Source organism: Lissotriton helveticus, chromosome 4_1 (assembly GCF_964261635.1).
Source record: "Lissotriton helveticus chromosome 4_1, aLisHel1.1, whole genome shotgun sequence".
Taxonomy (NCBI): Eukaryota; Metazoa; Chordata; class Amphibia; order Caudata; family Salamandridae; genus Lissotriton; species Lissotriton helveticus.
In genome coordinates this window covers 1592193743-1592218688 of record NC_136063.1, presented here as the reverse complement: position 1 = coordinate 1592218688, position 24946 = coordinate 1592193743, and the positions used below count along the sequence as shown (strand labels likewise).

The window sequence follows — 24946 nt, the reverse complement described above, 5'->3', positions numbered from 1 at the left end:
TTGGTGCCGCTCCGAAGCTGACTGCCTTGCCAGTGTATGGTGCTTCCATGCCCCTTGTGCGCCAGTTGATCGTCCCTGACCCGCAAGTGGAACTTGAAAAGTTGTACTAAATGTGGGATTAAATAAACCCCCCTCCAACACATTGTGCCCATATACCCCTTTGGCGCCAACAAGAGGTTCTGTACCTCTGTGTCCACAATCTCTCCTTCCTCTAGATTATCTTCTCCAAAATACAGTTCCTCTTCCTACCATGCAGGCCCCTCAGGACCACTGGTCATACCATGACCATGATTTGTGGCTCCCATTGCTCTCCCATGAGGTTACATTCAGCTATCTTCTGAGGAACCGTTCCTCTGGTGCAGGCTGTCTGGACCCATGCTGCTCCCACTCTGCTCCTGCAATCTCCATGGTGAGGCCTCCATAGACCTTTGTGCACTGTATGTGGCTGGGTCTCACAACGCACTCTGGCTGACAGTTCTGGGCCATGCCTTGTCTTACCCCACGGGTATGGGGGCTGCACTGTGCTCTCCCAGGTCCAGAAACTGCCATAGGCTGGACACCTGCAACGAAGAAAGTGGATCGGGTGTGCAGCATCCTAGTACCTCTGATAACTGACCCTGTACTCCTTGTTCCCCTTACACTTTACTGTCCTATCACTCCTCCCACCTTTCTGACCCCCTCTATCCTGCCTGGCATAGACCTTGTGGGGTTTCTGAGAAGATGTCCCCTACTCAGACAAAAAAAGCTTTTTTTGATTTAAAAAAATCATAAAAGCGAATTAATAAATTAGATCATTAAAAACACAATCCATTCGCAAAGCAATAAAATAATCTAAAACAGTTTACAAACCACTATCCTGTAGAGCATACAATATGGCAGATATATGAAAAACATAATCAGATGATAAAACTAGTGCTTACATATAATTTCTACCCACTGCTATCTGTACTGCTTTCTAATAGACATAGCTCCTCTAATAAAGCTTAAAACCGCTGAGCAAATATCGGAAGACTGCAAAGAGAGCAAATAATTAAAACCATCCATATAGACATATGGACGGAGTGGTCTCAACAATGGGAACAACGTGCAGTTCTTACATTCTTATACAAATAGCAAAACATAACAAGGTGCAAAGTGCTCTGTTTAGTCACAATATTACATGGACACATGAAAAGGTTACCAGACCAGCTGAATTGCTGTGGAATAGGTACCAGAAAGTGCACCAAAGAGAGAAAAAATCTAGTAAAATAAAATCTATGTTGGGTGATTCCTAGTAAAAGCCAAGGAAAATTGAGGTTGGTTTGTTAGTAAACCCAGATTCAAGTGAGCCACGGAATAATACAGACTCAAAACCTTTGTATGAAATGCACGAGCCTTTACTGCATGTGCAGTTTTAATCATTGGTTTTACTTACCGGGGCATTGCAGCTGGATATTTGAAAAGATCCATTAATCTTAAGTCGTGAAAGGTTAGTTTCAAATACCTGAACCATGAAATACTATCAGTCCATCCCCAGCTCCTCCCCGTCACTTCACTCGAGCATGGCAGCGACAATTGCAGAGGCCGTGCCGCGTTGTGCCACCTGTCTGTTATCACTCACCACCAGAGTCCCTTGGCAATCACTACGTCCACCTGCTCACTGTACTTCATCTGTAGTATGTACCAGGGGCTTCCAGTTCCCATGGTCCTTCTCTGGGTCCTGCTGTATCAAATCCCATCCCTCTCTAATTCCTGGGCTAGGGGACCCCCCGCTGTCTTCCTCATCCTCCAGTCCCTCCAACATGTCTTGACCAGCAGCCCCCCATCTCCAGCCACCTCCACTGTGCCAGATCAGAGTCCCCTCCTAGTCCAGACTGAAGCTGCCTCCCTGAGGGCCATGCCCAGTCCTCCTCCTCATTGCAGGCCTGCTCCTCCACTACTTCAATGCCCTGGGCATAGCCTACAGCACCCCCCCCAACTGAGGGGTGTGGTGGCTCTATCACCGCATTATGCGCTTGCCCCTCCACCTCCCCTTCTAACTGAAGAAGGCTGACAGCCTTTGACATGCTGCCTTGACCCCAAGGTGCCTTTAATGGGCCACGACTGGTTGCTCACATGCAGCTTCCCCCACCCCTTTGTGTCTTGAACAATGCCACTCATCACCCGTAGCCCCTCCCTTGCCCCTCTTTCCCCTGGCTGAAGGGCCGCACCTCGCATGCTAATGGGTGGCCCCAAACACTCACCTGAGCCAAAGCTGGGCCCCACGCGGGTGAGCATGCCATAATGGCGGCGCCACACTACTGGACACACATTTCACTGGCCAAACCGACTGCGCAACCGCACACCTCTCAACCAGGAGATCCAAACACCAGGCCTCAGCCACTCATCCTGCATCATTCCATTTACACTTTTGGCAATACAGTAAGGCCAACAAGTAATTTAAAATGCAGCTGGGCCCACTCTAAACGTTATGCTCTACCGTTAAGAAAAACTACAGCTAAGAGAAAAACTGTCTCTAAGCTAAATACTGTCACATGTACACCTACCAAAAAAATGGTGGGTGGAAGGCCCAAAATGTCGAGTTATATAACCCTTGGGCTACATCCTTTACTGGATGTAGCCCAACAAGCCCTGTTATCTAAACTGTGCCTGTACTCCTCCAATACCTCCATGGGACAGACCTCCCTCTGGTCTGCTGTCCCCTAAAACCCTTTATGCAAAAAATGTATTTAATACTTTAGCTGGGGAGGGGGTGGCTTGCGTGCCGAGGCGAAATGGTGGACTGCGTGTGAGCTCCGCCGCATCGCGGGACTCTGGAATACTTTTCTAGCCTCTTATCCCGATTCTTTGGGTCTGGAATGACGGCCTTCATTAATACAAGATGCGCTGAGTTTGGAGACCGTTTTCCGTAGAGATGTTTGCAGTTTTTCAGTCATTTGGGACTCGGGGTAATTTCTTCATTTTATAGACGCGAGCGGCCGCCATTTTAGGCCGCTGCGCTCGCGGCTTCCACAAATACTAAGTTCTACCACTCCGCATTATAAAACTGGAAATACATTCACAGTCACTACATCCTATCACTTGTTTTTGATTGCTGCAAGAGACATTAAGCATTTGGAAAGCTCAGAAGCGTGTGTTTTCTCACGGCTTCAATACTTGGTAATTTTATCCTGTCATCACGCGAGCGGCCGCCTTTTCAGGTCGCTGCGCTCGCGTATATTTAAATTACGCTCCTTTTTATCTGCAATGACTTCATACCATCATAGGAACTACATGCTGTAATATGATACTGCTATTTACTAACTCAGAAGGCATCTTTTAAAAGCTCTTTGTCGCTGCTTGCTGTGAGGAACATGCTTATATACTCCTGGTGTTTGCAGTATCCCAAATTACTTCCAAAGGCATTAATTGAGTTGATATTCATGATACTAACACGTCGCCTCTAATTACTACTCAGAGCAGGCACAAATAACTGTGTTCAGGTATACAGCGTATGTGCATTGTGCCACCAGATGTACCTGTAATGGGATAATGCGAGTCATTATGGCAGATTCACCTTTCTCCTCATATTGCCTAGCTGTAATGCTCATTTATTGGCTCTATACAATTTAATTATATACAGCTCTTTTCTTAATGTTATTAATATACTGAGGAAATGGAGCAGCCTTCCTACCAAACAGAGCCAGCTTTTGTGCTTATGTGGAACCTTCATTAAACTTTATTGGTTGTTCTGGGAGTTTGGAGGACCTTTCTATTCCTCCTCTAATTTTGAATAGACTGTCATTATACCATACTACTTTTTGCTCTTTCTACAGCAATTGTTGCATATATATTATCTTTATTCTAACTTATTGATGTTTCCATTTGCATTTCACTATGGCTAATGATATTCACTCTGCTAGATCCTCTGTATCTGGTACAAAGCCAAAAAGACATAAAATTGACCGGCCTTCTCCTATTCACTCCTCTCAGAATCCTGTTTTGGATTCTATATTAGATGAAGTCCGTGGTCTACAACCCTTTATGTCCATGACAAACGAAAAACTGAAACAGATTGAAGAGAGATGGATTGTAATGGAAGGCAAGGTACTGGAATTAGAACAACGTGTCAGTGACATACAGGATGTATCTACTAAGATACCTTATTGGAACAGGAAATTTACAAGCTACAAATCCATACTTAGGACATTGAAAATCGAAATCGAAGAAATAATTTACGCCTTTATGGTCTGCCGTAAAACATTGAAGGTCCAGATATGGTATCATTTCTACAAAAGCTCCTTCCAGAACTCCTCGATTTCCAAGCTTCAACAAATCCTCTCAACATACAAAGAGCTCATCGTCTGGGACGTCTAAACCCTACCGCTACTAAACCACGTGGCATCATAATGCTCTTTCTTGAATTTACTGAACTAATGCAGGTTTTGAAGGTTGTAAGACTTAAACGTTGTCTCATTTGGTCCGGTCATAATCTTTTCATCTCTCTGGATATCTCCAATGCAACAAACGCTCGTCGCAAATAATTTCTTACATTATGTCCTCAGATGAGACATCTTAACATTCAATATGGAATCCTCCATCCCTGTCTCTGCAAGATTACACATAATGGTCGGTCACGATTATTTGATGAACCCGAAAAACTCAAACTTTATCTTCGTGATTTTTCATCGAATGGAATGGATACTAATGTTTTAATTTTCTTCTTTGTTAGAAGTGTCTTTTTGAATTCAGCATGCATGTTTCCTCACTGCTCTCAAGTTATTTGTTCTTCCCCATACATTTCTCTTCTTTAGGACTGTCATTTTGAATTCATCATTCATGTTGGTTCAAATATTCTCAGAACATTTGTTTTTCCGTTTATTCATGAGGTTCTTCTTGTTTCTTCCTCTTTGTATCTATCTCTGAGGTCCGTGTCCTCCAGCGCCACTATACTTCTCTTCTTTCAACTTCTTTTCTTTTTACAGATCTGGATGTTATTCCTTGATCTGATTTCTTGCTTCCTCCTTCTCTTTCTTTTTTGTCCTCTTTTCTTTTTTCTTCTTCCCCTCTCTTTTTCTATCTCTTTTTTAGTCTTGTCTTTTGGTAACTATTTGACTTCTAAAAATGCATCACAGTTTAGTTCAGTTTTAGTCTTATTCTTTAAAAACTATTTTACATTTAATAATATGTCTCTCTTATCTCATGTTGACCATTATCTTTCCATTTTTTCTTTTGTTGATTCTGCAGTTACGTGTCCCTTTTTCCATCTGTTTTCTATATCCCAACGACATGGTTTATGTAGTGTCATGAAATGTTCGTGGTCTTGGTCACCCTTTCAAACGTCAAAAGGTATTGTCTCATTTAGCCAAACTTAATACTCAGGTTGCTTTTTTACAGGAAACCCACTGTAATGACAAAGAATCTTTTAAACTTAAAATAACCACCTCCTATCAGACCATACCTGTGTATCGGAAGCAACATACTTTATCAAGGAATTTTTTGTATTCAACAATTCATTGGATACATCACTACACAATAATTGGGATGCACTTAAAGCGTCCTATAGAGCATTTACAATTACCCATTCTTCCAAAAAAAGAAAGCTAATGAATGCTAAATATAAGGAAACATTAGCTCTTATTAAAACATTAGAACACAAATACTACTCATCTAAATCCCCATCCTCACTACAGGAATTAATTAAAGCTCAATCCACCCTAAATCAAATAATTACTACAGATGCATGTAACATCCTCCTTAAGATTAAATCGAAATACCAAGGAGGTCAAAACAAAGCAGGAAAGATGCTAGCAAATTATTTAAAAATCATATCAGAACGTAAGACTATTGGAGCTATTCACTCAGAATAGAATAACACACTCCTCTCAACTGACTCTGATATTCCTAATGCATTTCAATCATATTACAATCTATTATACACAGAAACTACTACACCATCTGAAGAAGACTTTACCTTTTTTTTCTGAGATATTCACAAACCTAAAACCTCCCCAGATCTTTTTAAACAACTTGAGGAGGATATTTCTCTTCAAGAATTATCTGATGCTCTCAAATCCCTGAAAAAAGCAAAGGCCCCTGGCCCTGATGGTTTTTCAGTTGAATTATTTTTAGCCTTCTCCTCAATTTTTGCCCCTAAATTGTTAGAACTTTTTAATTCTTTCATATCCAATTTTAAGGCCTGTGGCTCTTTTTTGGAAGCCCTCATCATTGTAATACCTAAACCAGATAAAGACCCATCCTTTTGCAAAACTTTTCGTCCTATTTCACTAATTAATTATGACTGTAAAATCTTTGCAAAAATTTTAGCATCTCGGTTGGAGAAAGTTATACCCTCTATTATTAAACCTGATCAAGCTGGTTTTGTCCAAGGCCGTCTGACTTCTGATAATGCTAGAATGTTCTCTAATATCTTGGCTCTCAGCAGAAAATATTCCTCTCCATTAGCTGCACTATCTTTGGATGCAGAAAAAAAGCCTTCAATCAAATTAATTGGGATTTCATGATTCACACACTAAAATGGTTTGGATTTGGTCCAATGTTCATATCTTATGTCAAATTATTGTATACAAATCCAAAAGCTTGTGTTTTTGTTAATGGTCTTTTCTCTTCATATTTTTCTCTACAAAGAGGTACTCGTCAGGGCTGTCCCCTTTTCCCGTTACCTTTTTTGTTGTGCTTAGAACCCTTTTTGGAAAGCATTAGAAGTAATCATCTCATTACTGGTTTCAAAATTAAATCCCACCAAATTAAACTGTCTGCTTATGCCGACGATGTTCTTATCTATATGTCTAATCCTATATCCTCTTTACCCCCATTTTTACAAGAGATCTCTTCATTTTCTAAGGTTTCAGGCTACAAGTTAAATTTTTCTAAGACTGAGTTTTTCCCTTTAAATTCTTCATGTTACAGACATATGTTTGATTCATCTAATTTCACATGGTGTCCCCAAAAAATAAAATATTTAGGCACATGGTTTTCATCTAACATTCGCGATACATTACTTTATAATTTTACCGCCTTAAAACTTAAAATTACGAATCTGTTGAATCTTTGGTCACCTCTATTTTTATCATGGTGGGGCAGGCTTGATACAATTAAAATGATGATTGTTCCACAGATATTGTTTTTATTATCTATATTACCATTCAAAATACCTAAATATTACTTTTCTCAGATTAATTCATTATGTATTAAATTTCTCTGGAATAATAAACATGCACGTATTGCTATCTCCAAATTGATTCGTCCCAAGAATGAAGGAGGTGTAAGATTTCCTGACTTTCAATTATACCATAATGCTTTTTGGATTTGTCAGGTTTATGATTTAGCTGCAGATTATCAGGATTTATCTAAACCCTCATGGGTTAATGTTAAAAACTCATTGCTAAACGATTTTTCAGTATATATATTGCATATATGTCTAACTGTACCTTTATTTCCAAATACCAAATTTTGAAACCATCTCAATACTTTTACATAGTCTTTTCTTTAAAAATGTTGATAACATTTTGATAAATATCAATCTTTTTTAGCCTCCTCACTTTGGTTTAATAAATATAATACATTTCGTCACAAATCCTTTTATTACAAACAATGTTAATCAAATGATTGTTAATAATGTGATTTTATCCTTCCATCACTTGCAAAAGACCTTTCACCTATCTGATTCATGTATTCAGCAATTTAATACTTTAGTTCCCATATTACAGGAATGTGTACAGAAATGTATTTCTAACCCAACTCTTACATCTTTCACACCTGATACTCCCTTAAATCAAATTTCTACTGATTCTATTCCCAGTGCCTCTTTTATTTATAAAATGTTATCTACTTCAGAGGGCACACGGAGTAAGTCAAATATTGAACTCGAATGGGAACAGGACATATCCTTGACATTATCTACTTCTCAATGGGATACGTTCTGGCAAAAACTGTTTAAGACCTCCAAGGCTGCAAACATCATGCAATCCCTATATTTTATTTACAATAGAGTGGTTGTTACTCCTCTACTTTTACATAAATTCAATCATTCTGTTTCATCAGCTTGTTGGTCATGTCTCTCTGCTGAGGGTTCTCTAACACACTTGCTTTTTTATTGCCCTAAGGTGCATACTTTTTGGAAAGATGTCTGGTCAAAATGTATTTTGATTTTTCGGTATAAGATTCAATTTACCATTCAAAATGTCTTTTTAGGTACTATGTCACCTGATTTTGATCAAATTACCTCCAAGTCTATTTGATTTGATCTATTTCTTGTGGTAGCTTTTAAAGTCATATTAACTTGCTGGAAAGACATTTCTAAATTATCCTTTTTACTTTGGTAATTTAATATGTGATGAACATAGAATTACTTCTGTATCTCAATCTTCAATTCCTTTACAAATTAAATCTGATCTATGATGGTTACCTTTTACTACGTTTCAATCATCATCTCCTTAATCCCTATGATTTATGATTCAATTTCTCTTTCCTCCTCCTTTTTCTTTCTTCCCCTCTCTTTCTTCTCTCTCTATCTTCATTTTCCTTTCTTCTATTCTTTTGCTCTTCCTTTAAAGAAAACTTAATTCTTTATTCTCATCTTGTTTCTACTCTGTATTTACACAGGCTTTTCTATGTATTAGGTTATTAGGATATTTTCAGGTTTACTATGTATTCTTATGTTTCATAATTATTATTTTTTTGAATTACTAATATAAGAGCTATGCAATATTGTACCATCTTACTATATATCTCATGTACTTTATGAATGTTAATGATTCATACTTATGTACTCATCTTTATATCAGAACTGTAAATTGTTCATTTTGTAATCCTGTGTTCTTTATCTTCAATAAAAATTATTTAACAAAAAAAAATACTTTAGCTGGGATTTTGAAGACCAGGAGAAAGAAACAAGTGCAAATATGTAGCTTTCCATTTGTTTTTGTTCATAGTTGAAATATTGGGCGACTTTACTCCAGTTGTAAAAAGAAAATTAGAATCATGCTTGTGTTATTTGAAGCTTGCTTTGAAGACAGATGTGCCTTTTTAACCTGAATGTTAGGTATGGGGTGAACTTTGTCTGGGGAGAGAGATTGACCTTGGCGGGTAACAGACAATGCATGGAAAAGTGTGAGAAAGTTATAGAGTCACTGTAATTTATGTAATAAATGGGTGCAAAACCCAAGTGGTGTTTAGCATCCCTAGCTTGCTCCATCAAAGTATTAGGTTTATGTCAACTTTGTAAATGGTTCTTATGGAACCATGGTGATTTACACACTTTATGTAATATAAATTCTTTGAAGATGTACTAAAGATTTTTTCACAACCTGAACACCTAAATCAGGGATGATTCTTCAAGTGCTTTATTTGTAAAATAATAGGTGAAGGAGCCAAAAGTGTTTCTTAAGAAATCCTACCAGTGCTGCTAAATGCCAAGGGGACCTTTAGGCTTGGTCCCACCTTACACCTCTTTCTACCCCCATTCTACACTTTCTGCTGTTCTATCTCACTCTTGCAGGTTAATATTCTTTCCTGCTTTTTCCCTTTTTAAATATTTTTTCCTCCTATTCCTTCTTTCTCCCTTTCTGCTTTTTCTCACTCTTGCTCTAGGTTAAAATATGATGAAGAAGAAAGTCCTGGTCCTCACAAATAAATCCCTGTGCTTACCACCTGCAAATAGTGAAACAAATGAAGCATTATTGTGGCACTGGATCAGTTTGTCCTTTTCTGTCAGTTTTCTCCATTATTGTTTCTATGCAAAATGATTCGCATGATTGACTACCTCTTATACTAACGGTGCATAAACCATGGCCAAGATTCTGGAGAAACAAGAACTGCGCAGATCGTATTCTATACGACTGAAAGATATATACACATTTCCAAACCGGTCCTGAGAATAAAATGCTAAAAGAGGATTCTGCGATTGCTTTGAAAGAGCAGTCAAGAGCTGGGGATTAGAATCTCATCAGACAGCCGCAGCTGGTGGGCGGAGGTTAGGAAAGGATGGTTGTGTTTACAGATGGATTTAGCACCGCACATTCGGATTTTCACTGCACACCCACACTGTTCCCTCGTTGTAAATACTCATAAATCTTGCTGGCTTGGGGTTACTGCAAGCAACACTGTAATGTGATTCTTCAATAGACATCCCCAACTCGCTTCCACAAAATGAGAGCTAATAGGGTCATATTTAAACCAAAAGGCTGCGATAACTGCTACAATTCTGCAACGGACCCTATTTTTACCCAGTGTTTCATGAATGAAAATAAATCTAATTTTATCTGGACTGGATTTGTGACTGCTATATTTTTCTTGTTGTTTAACTTTGTGGCTGGGCTCAAAAGGACTTTCAAAATATTATCACAGTGGTATATCAAATTTGGTATGGCCCCTGAAGCAATTCAGTAATATGCTCTGTCCAGCTGCACCATTTTCACCCAGGGACTATTTACCTAATTGCCCCATCACCACACAGTTATGTACATACTCAGAGCGATATCGTCTTCTATCCTGGAGTATACCGAAGGTGTGATAAAACAGTTGGTACTTGCATTCAGTGTGATTGGTGCATTCTCTGCTGCACACTCCTTCCCTGGGTCTCACACTATCACAGTTGACTTACTATTGCACAGTCTATCCCTTGGGATCACAGTATCCTAGCTAGGCTCTGCACTGAATACTCAATAATTGGGCTCTAGATGTCACTCTATTGCTCATTGTAGCACAGTATTACTGATGGCTCTTTAGTGCACACTGCATTACTGGGCCCCACAGTGGGCTCTCCGCTGCATCCTCTGTCACTGGGCCCACATTCTCAACGTTGAGTGCTCTACTGCACACTAGATTATTGGGCTGCCAAAAATCAATGATGAGCTCTCTGTTGCCCACTGACCACAGGGCCCACCAATGTTATCAATGGCTCTCTATTGCATACTTCATTCTGGAGCACTAACTATCTTTTGCAGACACAGAACATGCATTCGAATACTTTCATGATGGTGATATGTTGCACATATCATTGCTACATATTCCACTCTCGCCCACACTTGCAGTGCCGGGTTCTTCTCGGCTCAGTCCATTAGTGGGCGTCATCATTTCTTACAATAACACTGGTAGTTCACAGAGCTACTCAGGACCACACACAGTTCCACTCTGTCACTCTCTATTGCACACTTCTTCACTGCGGCTTCCAAAAAAACTGCTTTTCTGTAACACGCATGTCAGCACCCCTGCAGACACACTTTCTTTTTTGATTTAGTGTAGGCATTATTTAACTCTTTTACTTTTAATTTTCTCCTCCAATCACCCCTCATTCCACTGAAGGTAAATGGGCAAATACCATTCTCTGCCAGTTTTCAACAAATTCTCATTGGTGTTCCCAAACTTTTGCAAGCATGTTACTGTACTCTACTTGTAAACATTCAATGTCAAAGCTCGGGGAGGCATCATCTCTACTCAAGTACCAGCTCCCTACTTCTTAAAGGGTAGTATTCGTCTGCTACTCTCTTTCTTTGGTAATAAGAATGCTTCAGTGTCCATTGTTTAAGGCCTAATCTCATTAACATTCCCAAGTAGTTGGTGGAAGGAAATGTCAGAGAGGAAAGAGCCATACTTGCTGGTTTTCTCGCATGTGTTTCTATAGTCAGCAACTCCATGCAGTTGAACTCTATGTTCGTCAGATCATAGTAGTATTATGGGCAATCCCTCCTGTTTAGCTCCTCTGCACATGCACCATCTGGCAACAGCTAGGTAGATCACAGGACATAGGTATCTGAGTGATATTTAACCTTTTTTTTAAAGTTCACCTCATATTCTTTTATGAATTGGAAGCTCGTCTACATACATGAAACCTGTGCTGCTCTTTCATGGATGAAGGGTGAGACCCCTGCTTCAGTTCTTGATTTTCTTGTAGCAGTTACATCTTTTGATAGATGTTAAATGGGTAGAATATTTCAAAGGAAGTCTCCTGCCTACACTAGTGACTGATCAGCACAAACCATGACATGCACTAAACACTCTTCTGTGGAAGACGGCAAATTAAAGGATCAGCATATAAACACTGAAGCATTTTGAATCATTTGTCTGAGAATCAGAGATGCCAATGGTACTCGTAGGTTGTGGTATTCACCTGGGCAATAGACTCAAGTGCAATACAAGGAAGTATTTATCAACGAAAGATTGGTGATGTAGCAAACGTGTTGAAATCTGATCAGGCAGCAAACATAAGGGGCAAAAGATGTGGAGGTGTTAGTGCGAATGTAAGAGCTAAGAGACAAGGATCATGAAGAGCCTGGTACAGGAAGCTGAGAGGACAATGTGTCTTCAGTCAGTGGTTGTGTCAGATAGATATTATAGGAAAATGGGGTACTGGTTGAGGGGGGTGAAACCCTACTAAAGCAGCACACACAATTGTTGTCAGGGTGATAGACAAGCAAACCCCAAATTTTGTGGAAAGTTACCAGAGGGTTAAGTACTGGTGCATAACCCTCTGGTAACTTTCCACAAAAGCAGTCAGGCTTAACTTGGAGGCTATATGAAAAGTATTTATGCAGCACTTCCAACGGGTATAAAGTGAAAACACAATGACAAACCGGAGATATTCAAATTCAAAGCTTTAGATAATAATAGTGCTTAAAAGCACAAAGTGCTAACTGTTGTTATCTGGTCATTCTGGACCAGGAAAAAGTCACAAGTTCAGGCCGACTGCAATGGAGCATGGGCCAGCTACGAGGGCCAAGCTAGGCTCACAGAACTAGTTACCTTAAGTCCTGGTTGCAGAGTGGTGCCAGGTCCCTAGTTGAGGAAGAATCACACAGTCACAGTTTTGAGGAGCTGCGGGCTGTGATGTGAGGTCCTGCGTCGAGGATGTGTGATGCAGCATCGGTTTCCGAGGAGCTGCAGGGCTGCGATGCAAGGTCCTGTGTCGAGAATGCATTGTGTAATGGTCATTCTAAGGAGCTGTGAGGCCCTGTGTCAGGTATGCGTCATACAGCAATGGTTTTAAGGAGCTGTGGGCTGCAATGTGAGGTCCTGCATCGAGGATGCATCATGCAGTGGGTACTCCAAGGAGCTGCAGAACTGCACTGTGAGGGCCTATGTTTGCGATGCAGCGCACTGTGACGATTCTGATGCGGACCTATGAGGCGATGTGTCGCGATTCATTGGTTCTGCTGAGGCCACAGTTGGGCTGGCACATCACCTACAAACCCACATCCTACGGTCCAGGGCTGGGTGGCACCCCTTGGGAGTGTAGGACTCACAGCAGGTAGAGTCCTTGTGCAGGGTTCAAGGTGGTTTGAGCCTTTTCTGTCTCTGAGGCATCAGTGCAGTATGGAAAAAGAGTAGCAGGGTAGCAGAGTAGCAGCCCTTCTTGCAACAGTGCAGCACAAAGGTCCTGAGTCATCCACTGGACTATAGGTGCACTAAAGAGTTGGATCTGAGGGTCCAATATTTATAGCTGGTACCGACTTTGAAGTAGGACAAGATTCTAGAGTTCTCCCCCTACAGAGGTGTCTGACATTTCCTGCCTCCCTAACCTAGCCCAGTTTTTTCTGGGGGCACAAAGGACTGCTGTGAAATCCTTTGTGAGTGTGCTGAAGCAGAGTCTATGTGATGTGCAAGTTGATAGCTCGGCCCCCTTTCAGAGTCAGAGATGGCTGATCCAGCCAACACCTACCTATTCCCCCTTTGTCTCACTGTCAAGGAGCAATATACAAAGACCAATTGCCAGCTACACCTAGTCATGTGACCTAGGACACAGGCTGCTGGCACCAAATGGTTATGACAAGAAAATGGCAACTTTTTAAAAGTGGCTTTTTCGAATTGTGACTTAAAATCCAACTTTACCATTAAAGGGGGTTTCAACTTACAAATCTTTAGAGACCAATCTCAACATTCATGCCTGTTCCCAATTGAAAGGTATCACTTATTAAATGTAATAAGGTAACCCAATGTTAACCTGTGGGGGTGGCAGGCCCTGCAGTAGTGAAAAACAAATTGAAGAGTTTTTCCACTACCAAGGCAAGTAAAAGTCAAAAGTACATGTCCAGCTTTTTAAACACACTCCAACCTGCCCCTTGGGCTGTTGAGAGCCTAGGCTACGGGTGACTTACATGTAAGTAAGTAAAAAAAACTTTATTCGATTTGTGTCGGAAATCACAAAAGTATACATATAAAATGCATAAAATATATGAAATAGAAATCATTAGCACGGGCATACCGCCATTACAAATAATGAATAAATAAATAAAGGAGCCAATGAAGCTACAAAAAATGGTCTAACGGAATCACAACATTAAAACCAGGTAAAAAAGAAAGAAAACATCCACAGATTTAAAATAGAGAATGGATACTAACAATAGCCTTCCATGAATAACCCCAGATTTAAAAAAATGAGTCAGATAAGAACAAATTGTAGGTGATTTTAACATTTGCAGAAAGAGATAGGCCAGTCTAACATGATTAAAATTCATTGTCAGGAGGAGTGGGCTGATACATTTTGAACGCAGATGGTTGAATCTAGAGCATATCATGACAATGTGGAGAGAGAAATGGAGAGAGACATCATCACAGTGACAAGGCAGAAGATCTGAAACTTTGCACCAGGACCTCTTATGTAGCAGTGGTTGATAAAACATGTTCAACATGAAATATGCCAGAAGCCTTAAATGATAATTAGACATCTCCAGTAACAAATAGGGCTCCAGTCCAGGTACAGTTTTCACCTTAATAAATTGATGCATAGAGCATTTATTATGAGCCACGGACATTCCGCAGCCTTTCTTACATAAAATGCCTGTTTAAGCTACGGAATATCCCTCCTAACTATGACCTCTGGGTCAGTAAACAATTCAAGATGACCTAGTGAATTCAAAGTTTGCCTAATGTAAGCTAACCATGGAATGCTCAGCGTACAATCCGGAGTCATACAGTCGCAAATGTTGAGCCTGTTGAGAGACAGGTCCTCTTTCAACCAAACTGATAACCAAAATAGCAACTGTGTACCCAGATCCCACCTCTTTGTGAAGCATCTCGGAGGGGTTGCTCACTGGTACTTTGAGAAGACATCTCAAAAAAGCATTTTCTGTGACCTGAAGCTGAGGGCAACACATGTATTCCCTGATTTTACAGCCATAACTGGCCAGTGAGCAACACTTGGCCTTAAAAACTGTAAGCACCGCCTCTCTGTTAGTTTGACCGTTACGCCTTGCCAATAGTCCAACCCCATTAATGATCACTTTTAACATCATGGTCTTTTTCTTCAATAGGGGTTGCCTAGAGAATCTGGAATCCAAATGTTTCCCTAAATATGGAAAAAGAACGACCCTAAAGATGGGGTGACCCTTGACCACGAAACCTTTGGATCCGGGGTTCCTACGGCCCACCACCATAACATGGGATTTAAGGTAATTAGTAGTAAGATCAAGCCCATCCATGTAGATGACAAAAAGATCTAATAGCCCCTGTAGGCCCTTAGCTGTTCAAGACATTAGGACGGCATCATCCGCATATAAAAGAACAGGCAGATAACCACCACCTCCAATCGGAACATTCACCCCTGGGTCCAACGGGGCGTTATATGTGGTAAAAAGAAAGCTCGAGCCTGGAAAAAGGGTTATTTTGCATGGTGAAATGACTGTTTAAAATGCACATACAGGCTGCAATGCAGGTCTGAGAAATGTTTAAAAGGCTACTTAAATGAGAGGGACAAAAAGCGCTGCAGGCCCAATTGCTGCATTTAATTTACAGGCCTTGGGTACATGTAGTACGCGTTACTAATTACTTACAAGTAAATTAAATGTGCTAATTGTGTGTAAATCAACTGTGCCATGTTTAAAGGTGAGAGCACAAGCACTTTAGTACTGGTTAGCTGTAGTAAAGCCTGCAGAGTCCTCAAAGCCAACAAAAACAGGTTCAGAAAACAGGATTGAGAAGGCAAAAAGTTAGAGGGTGACCTTGCACAGAAGGCAAAGTCCAACAGATTTCCATGATGATTCTGTCTCCATCAGAGAATGTGCGTGACAGTTAGTCCAGCAATTTGTAAGTCTCCGTCAATTGTTTTATGTGACAGACAACCATTCTGTTTGTACATGGATGGGTTGTGTGTGATGATTAACACGGCTGTTTGTAAGTGTCCATCAGTGGTTGTGTGTGCAAGATATCCCTGTTGTTTGAAACACTCCACAAATTGGTGTGTGTGTGGTAGATATCCCTGCTGTTTGAATGTGTCCATTCACTGTTGTATGTGGGAAATAGCTTTGCTGTTTGAAGTGTTCAGTAGTGGTTGTGTGTGAGAGATAGCCCTGCTGCATATAAGTGCTCATCAATGGATGCATGTGCTAGATATCCCTGATGTATGTAAATTCCCAACAATTGTCATATGTGACATATACCCCAGTTTTTAGTATGTGTTTGTCAGGGGTGACAGATAGTCCTGATGTTGATAAGTCTCCATTAGCTGGGGGTGAAGCACACAGGTGAGAAAGCAACACAGGTGGTAAAGTACTTGAGAATGAGTGCATCACAGAGGGAGAGAGGAGGGAAGTACGCATGTGTGAGACAGCAACATGTAGCGTGGAAGGAGGGAGAGGAGTACACTAGGGAGACAGCTGGAAAATACATGCAGTCACATAGAATCCTTAAGAAAAAGATAGTTCCTGAAAAGTGAGCAGTGGAAAGACACAAGTAAATTGTATGTACTCCAGGGGAGGGAAGACAAAAGTTGGACAATGCAAGCTATCGAATAAGAAAGAAAATTAAAGTGACAGTAAAGCCAACCAATGGTAAGCAATGGGCAGACGGCAAGCCCCACTATATTCTTGGTAGACCCACAATCAGTAGCGGTCGGTGGTGGGACTAGCTGCCGGGCAGGGACATGGGGTGATTTGGGGAGCGGGGGATAGTAATCTATGGATTACGGAGGATTACAGGTAAGTAAACATAAATAAATAAAACAAATTTCGTTGCGTGCACTGCATTGCATTTGGGGATGCAAATTTGTTTTATTTATTTATACATATGTTTACTTACCTAAAATCCTTCGTAATCCATAGATTACTACCCCACACCCTGCCCCTCCCCCTCCCCATTTCACCGCCCGGCAGCTACTCTCACCACCGACCGCTCCTGCCCACAATATGTCTTTTGCTGTTCTGTCTAGTAATATAGACCTAAAAAGAGATTTTTCAGGGATCTCACAAAGCATTATGTTGTGCTAACCCGATCAAATGACAGCTAGTTGTTCTGTAGGGTCATTTTTTCAATAGATCACAATGAGGTATTCAATAAAAATAAAGCTATACTGTTGAAACCTGTGATTTTGCAAATACAGCTTTCTGCTGCCTTTCAGATAGATGTGTGCTAAACAACTACCATTAAGGCCTAATCGGTTTTAAAATTAGACGCACCCAACTCACCAAGTTTTGCACAACAGGCTGCTCTGTCTCAGTCGTGAACAAGGAAGTAGAAGCATCTGGCTATAGAAAAAAAATATCAGGAAAAGTGAATAACAATTCAGAAGTTCAAATGTGAAGAAATCACAAGCATGCAAATAATATAGCGATGTTAATTGCTTGAATAAGGAATATGATAACATGCACCTTTATTTAAAAAAATGGGAAAAAGCATAAAAAGGTACAAAAATGAAAACTGAGCCTGCGTCCAGATGTAGGTTTTTAAAGTTGGAAGGTCATTGCCTAGAGTCTGTTTCAGAGTTGTCACAGAGTTCTGTGTAAAGGGACAGCCTAAGAGTAACGTTAGGTCTAACTGAAGTGTTATATATAAATATTATGCATTTTCTAGACTAAACTTTTTTACGTGAATGAGATTTGTTTTGCCCATTTAAAGTGTACTATGTGTTGAGTAAATACCAACAAATAGAAGTTGTAGAAATTAGTTTATTCTTACAAATGAAGCACTCCCTGCATACAGCTCCGGTCTCTGAGTCGATCACCAGTAACTGACTTGAATACAGTTAGAGCATACAGTACAAAAGCTACCAACTGAGAATGGTCTCGAGTGATGCACAATTGAACAATAATATCACTCGAGGCCAAATTGAATAAAAACAATAGCACGAGTCGGCGCGAGTCCATGTGATGAATGCACAAGGGAAATCTCGCATCAAGCATGTACTCGCGCTGACTCGCGCACAACACAACACACCTTCCTCCCTTATGAGAAAAAGAGGAAAAAAAAAACAAAAAAAAAAAAACACAGTGAATTACATTTTTCTGATAATGAAAGCAACAAAATCAGACAACCACTTCGGTTTCTTAGTGACTCTTTTAGGTAAGGAAACATTGCTATCATGACAGGGAGTTACAGTAGGTGCAGTATCCTGGTTGGTAAGACAATTACTTGAACAGCAAGGTAAAACATCTGCAGTGCAAGAATCCTCATCCAAAAAGGAAAAATCGGAATGTTCAGGAATAACTTCTTTACAGTAAACATCCTTGTCAGCTTTGAGGACAGCAATCCTACCCAGATTCCAAACCTTATTATTGGATAATCTCACAGAGTTTTTCAAGACTTCTGAAACTTCAAAAGGACCCATAAATGAACTCTCACCTTTTTTACCTTCCATGGTTTCTTGACCTTTACCATCATGCCTACTTCTACCTTGGGATCTTTTTTTGAACCACGTTTCTCATCAAAGTATTTTTTGTTTGAGCAATGAGTGCGAATAAGGTTTTCCTTGACTATACTCAAATCCACATCGGAAGGAGTGGATTTCACCAACCACGAGGGATTCACCTTTGTCCTAGGAACTCTTCCTCTCATGATCTCAAAAGGAGAATACCCCGTCATTGAGTTCGTGGTTGTCCTGTACATCCACACCTTCTTAAAAATTTCTACTTCCCATGTTTTGTCATCATTACTAGTGATCTGTATGGCCCCTTTCAGAACCCTATTGAATCTCTCTATAACCCCATTCCCACTGGGATTATATAAAGAAGTAGTAGAGTGAACAATGCCAAGTCTTGAAAAGTAATCATTAGCTTTCTTGGAGATAAATTGTACACCATTGTCCGATATTATCTTTGCTGGTAACCCTTCTTCAATAAAAACTTTATCTAGGAAACACAAAACCGAATCAGTATCTATCTTCTGGACAATTTTGATTATGGGCCATTTTGAGAAAATGTCAATAGCTGCTATAACATACTTGGATTCGCAGCCAATGGGACCCATAATGTCTATAGCAATGGTTTCCCAAGGATTATTTGGAATACTATGTGTACTCATATTGGGTTTCAAAGTAACTAAGGACTTATCAGAATTGGCACATATCACACAATTTCTGACAAACCTTTCAATAAACATGTCCATCCCTGGCCACCAAAATAAATGTTTAATCTGTTGCTTGGTTCTAACCATGCCACTATGACCTTCATGACCCTGTGAAACTATAATTTTCCTCACACCCACTGGTGGTACAATGCGCTCACCTCTTTTAATGATATTCCCGCAACATGAAAGTTCAGACCTTACTTCCCAGAAGCTTCTCAATTCTGGACTCAAACATTTCTTTTCAGGCCAATTACTAACTATATAACTTGCAACATTTTTTAAAATTTCATCACTCTCAAATTTCTCTTTCCACAAAGTCTGATCAATAGAAATGGGACCCTCATCATGTATCATGGCAATCTGGAAATTGTCCCATTCATTATGTAAATCCTCTTGAATGGGTAAGGGCATCCTAGACAAAAAATCTGCAGAAACATTCTCTCTTCCCGGTAAGTATTGTATATTATAAATAAAATCCTGCAAACGCATGGACATGCGTGCAATTCGGGCTGAAGCTCTTAACATGCCTTCTGTAGTAAGTAGCCGTACTAACGGTTTATGATCACTCCTAAGAGTGCATTCCTTACCCCAGACAAACACTCTGAAATGTTCCAGAGCCCAAATGCACGCTAAAGTCTCCCTTTCTATTGTGGAATACTTTTCCTCAGCAGGAGTAAGTGCCCTTGAAGCATGTGCAATGATCACTTCTTTTCCTTCTTTATTCTTTTGCGAAAACACAGCACCTAGTCCTTTTGCGCTAGCATCGGTAGTAATAATGTTTTCCAGAGAAGGATCAAAACAAGATAATGCACTTGCAGAGCAGATTGCATTCTTCACATCACTGAACTCTTTCTCGCATTCACTAGTCCATTCAAAGACAACCCTATTTTTAATTAGCTGCCTGATATTATATGTTCTGCACGAGAAGTCAGGTACATACCTAGCGTAGAACTCAACTAACCCTAAAAAGGACCTTACATCATCTTTAGATAAAGGGTGAGGAGCTGATTTAATCGCCTCTAAAAGTGAAGGTTTAGGCTTGATACCCTCTGCACACAATTCATGGCCTAAGTAATTTACGGAATGTACACCAAATTTGCATTTCTCATGCTTAATGGTAAGGCCATGTACATTAAGTGCATTCAAAACCTCCTCTAAAGCCATAATATGTTTGTCTTTGTCATCATTGAACACCAAAATGTCATCTTGAAAGCAAATGGCATTTTTACAATCTTTCAAGATGTCTTGCATGACCCTCTGGAAAATTGCTGCTGCGGACGCCAGTCCAAAAGGCATCCTGTTGAATCTGAAGCACCCAAAAGGTGTAATAAACGCCGTCAAATCCTTACTCTTTTCACTCAACTCTATCTGGTGATACGCAGCAGATAGGTCGATTGTTGAAAAAATATTAGACCCCCCAACCACAGATAACATTTCAGAAATACGGGGAAGGGGAAATTGATCTACAACAATATTATTGTTAAGATGGCGAAGGTCAATGCATAATCTCACCTTGCCATTATTTCGCCTAGCAACCACTATGGGCGAAACCCATTCAGAGGACTCTATTCTATCTATTATGCCTCCTTCCACTAAAGCATTTAATTCACTCCTAACCTCCTCTCTGACAGCAAAGGGAATATTTCGAGCTTTATGTATTTTAGGGCAAGCATTGTCCTTTAAACGGATTTCATGTTTAAAGCTGGTTAACTTTCCAATGTCTTTGGAAAAAACATTTGGAAATTTACTTAACATCAAAGAGGAGATACCATTTTGCTCATCAATCAACATCACTGGAGTAGGACTATTAGGATCCAATACAATGTCCAGTTTGCCAAAGTCAAACCAGCTAAGAACTGAGGGACCCTTCTTTGAAACATACAGTTTTGCAATACATTTTCTGTTCTTAAATCTGAAAACTAATGTTCTGAATCCTAAGATATCTATCCTTCCACCAGAATATCCTTCGGGATTAATATCACTCTCCTCTAAGTGACTGCCAAGTCTAGGTACAAACAATTTTCTCCAGACAGATTCACACACTATAGAATAAGGTGATCCAGAATCTGCATACATGTTAATCTTTACACCTCCAATAATCATGTCACACAATGGTTTTTTCTTGATGGAATGGTCATTTACATTTAAAACAGCAGAATCTTTTATGTTCAAGACAAATGAACAGTCATTGGAGTCATCTGTAAAATCATCCTCATCGCTATTCTCATTCGACTCAATGCACTTGACCTTTTGATTAACATTACCTCTTCTGCAAGCAGAAGTGAAGTGTCCTTTTAACCCACAATTGTTACATTTTTGCCTCAAACCAGGGCAAGTTTTATCATTTGCTAAATGTGATTTGCTGTTACATCTAAAACATTTCAAATTACTTTTTGAAGCTTCAGAATTAGCTTTGGAAGAAAACATTTGCTTCTTTTTTGGGAGCATCTCTATTCTTATTGTCATATTTTTGATTAATTTTTGCAATAACATCCTTACTGACGGAAGTTTCCTTCCCTTTAATTTGTAGTGCGCTTCTACAGGAAAGTTCAGCTTTTCTGACAATGGATAAAACAAAATCTAAATTCTCATCACCATTAATCCAAAGTCTCTCCTGAATGGTTTCATTTTTAGAGTGCATGACTACTTGATCCCTAATAAAATCTTCTTGTAGGTTACCAAATTTACAATTTAACGCTAATGTTTTTAGGGATGAGACAAAATTGTCTACAGTCTCTTCACCTAATTGTCTTCTTTGAAAAAACTTAAACCTCGAAATTCCTATGCACACCTTGGGAGAACAGTACTTATCAAAATCATATATTGCCTTATCAAATACATTCATGTCACCACTTGCTTGTGAAGTAGGAAGTTGATTGAAGGCTTTTAATCCTTCAGGTCCTAAACAGTGTAAGAAAATACCTTTTTTCTCTGGGGCTTTCATTTTGCCATTTGCATCTAAAGTCTCAATATAATTTAAGAAGTAAGCTTTCCATTCAATCCAAGGCATACAAGGGGAACTACCAGCTGACCAATAGTTTTGTGGGGGCGAAAGTGTATAGCCTTGAGCACACATAGTAACAGAAATAAGTAAATAAACAGGATACTTTACACTGAATTCTAATAGTAAAGAGAATAACACAAAAATTAGTCTTGGAAAAATAATGAAATACTTGAGTGTTGCAGAAAAAACAAACAGTCAAAAAATTAGTGGAAAAATCAGAAGGTTTCCTGTGTTCATTTATCACCATCCATTTCTCTGATGAACACCATCCGTTTTTCTGCCCTTCAAGTTTTCAAACACCATCCGTTTCTCTGTCCATGAAGTGTGTACTTCGTTATTTGAATAAATCTCCCCGTTTTTCAATAGAGAGAGGGAAGAAACGAAGTCACCTTGTCAGTTTCATCCAGAATAGTAAACCAATGGAAAGCGGCGCCACTAACTTTCCTATGAAATGTAGCAATTGGTTCCGTTTAATCCAATCAGCAAAAGCGCACAAAATGTAGGAGTTAGTTCCGCTTAAACGTCAGCCAATGCGTGTACCGGAAGGATTAGCTAGCGCGATCAAGAAATGAAGACGCGCACCTTCACACGCGAGTGAAATAAAATCGGCTTTTCAGCTGGAAAGTCAACTCCTCAAATCATCAGGGAATTCAGTTCCTCAGAAGACTGTGCATCGCTTTCCATGTAAGTTGGAGCGTAATTGAAAGCGTTTAAATGCTTTGTTTTTTTTTTTTTTTTTTTTTTTTAAATTACGTAAATGAGTATTAAAATGGACAGGAAGTGCTTCCTTCTGGAACAGGTTCAGTGCTCCGTCCCTCGTCGCCAAGTTTGTTGAGTAAATACCAACAAATAGAAGTTGTAGAAATGAGTTTATTCTTACAAATGAAGCACTCCCTGCATACAGCTCCGGTCTCTGAGTCGATCACCAGTAACTGACTTGAATACAGTTAGAGCATACAGTACAAAAGCTACCAACTGAGAATGGTCTCGAGTGATGCACAATTGAACAATAATATCACTCGAGGCCAAATTGAATAAAAACAATAGCACGAGTCGGCGCGAGTCCATGTGATGAATGCACAAGGGAAATCTCGCATCAAGCATGTACTCGCGCTGACTCGCGCACAACACAACACTATGATATATGACTTTGTAAAAACTAATTTAGAATGCTCACCTAGTAACTACAAGAAACATGGAAGGGAATGCAGTGGGGGTATCTTTAGAAAGTGCACAAAGGTGTGTCCCCGACACAATTGATATTCTTGTTTTTTCCTACAATCTGAAACCAACTGCTCTTATTGCACATTTACATATGGATAAAGTCATCAAATCCCAGGTCTTGGTTCCATCATAGCTACTCACGATAATTGATCTTGACACATTCAAGGTAAACATTTTGGGCCCAGTCTACAAAGATTTTCCTAGGAGTAGCTATGACTTACTCTTTTACTAATCCTTGCTTACTATTTAAGGAGTAATTTAGGAGTTCTTTTGGTTTAAAATTACTTCTCGAACTCAGGTCTAAGCCAGAATACATCAAGAGAATATCACATTGAAGGAAATCAGACCCGGTGCTTTCTATACTTATTCAAAAGTACTTTGCATAACTATTGGTTTCTCTTTCGCTCAGGAGCTTTCAGTCAGTCGCCTGAGGTATTGTTAATCAAAATCATGGTATTAGCCAATAGGATTTTAGTCTCAACTTCTTTCTATTGACTGTTTGGGTGTACCCTTCTGCCTCCATTGAAATGCAATGAGAGACAATGTGAAAGCTGAAAAATACAATCTGTCATTCAATACACATTTAATTATTTATCTTATACATCCATTGTATACACAAAAAAATCCCTTTTTAATAGTTGTGCACACCACTAGACATTTTCATATTATTATTGACAGTGCTCGAGAGAGAATGACAAACCTCTTGCCTTTGCAAATGAGTGTTGACACATTTCTACAAGAAACAGCTGATTAATTTAAATGGATCTTTAACGTTGAGTGACATAAGGCTAGGTGTGAATATGCCAAGACTAAGTGTTCTCGAGGGCAGTTCAAAGACAGTCATAGATTAAAAGATTTTAGTGCTGATTTATGTGTATGATACTTAGTATATTTTAAGGGCAATCCAAAATGCAAGAATTCCTGTTAATAGCTATCACCATTCAGCAGTCTGTCAATACTGTCATTTAACAGTCCTCTGTGGAAAAGATGTCAGTGCAGACATTTTAAATAGGGAATGCATCTAAAGAAACCATTACATTATTCAGATGCTTATTATCTAATATTCGATGCAGTACAGGGCCTACAAACACCATGGTGATCACTGAAGGTACATCCTCCTACAGAAATGAAAAATTCTAGGGAACTTCAATTTAATAAGAAGAAGTCTGTGAAATATAGCAACTGGTAGGCAGGCTTAATCCGCGTTTAAGCTAGGGGAGTTTGTAAGTTGTTTTTTACTGCAAATATGAAATTGTGGATTCAGATAAAAATGAAAACAAGTGATGATTCACCAGAATTTATTTGTAAAGAGTTATCCGAGCAATTTAGATCATATATTTAGTGAATGGATTATTGTTGATGTGGTATTTATTGTCATTGATTTAGCTGTAATGATATGATTTTTTTAATGCATTTCTGATACCTTTTTTTGAACCATGTTTAGTTTTTTTTAGGTTCGTAAATCGC

At 39.5% G+C, this 24946-nt stretch overlaps 1 protein-coding gene across 4 annotated transcripts in view; it reads right to left on the bottom strand.

Moving 5' to 3' along the window:
* Positions 1–24946, bottom strand: part of AMPH (amphiphysin) — a 959953-nt gene that overhangs the window by 127154 nt on the left and 807853 nt on the right. For all 4 annotated transcript variants that reach the window (XM_078688208.1, XM_078688209.1, XM_078688210.1 and 1 more), the window contains one exon: positions 17376–17435. In XM_078688208.1, coding sequence (XP_078544334.1) covers positions 17376–17435 — 60 coding nt within the window. The remainder of the gene's footprint in view (positions 1–17375; positions 17436–24946) is intronic.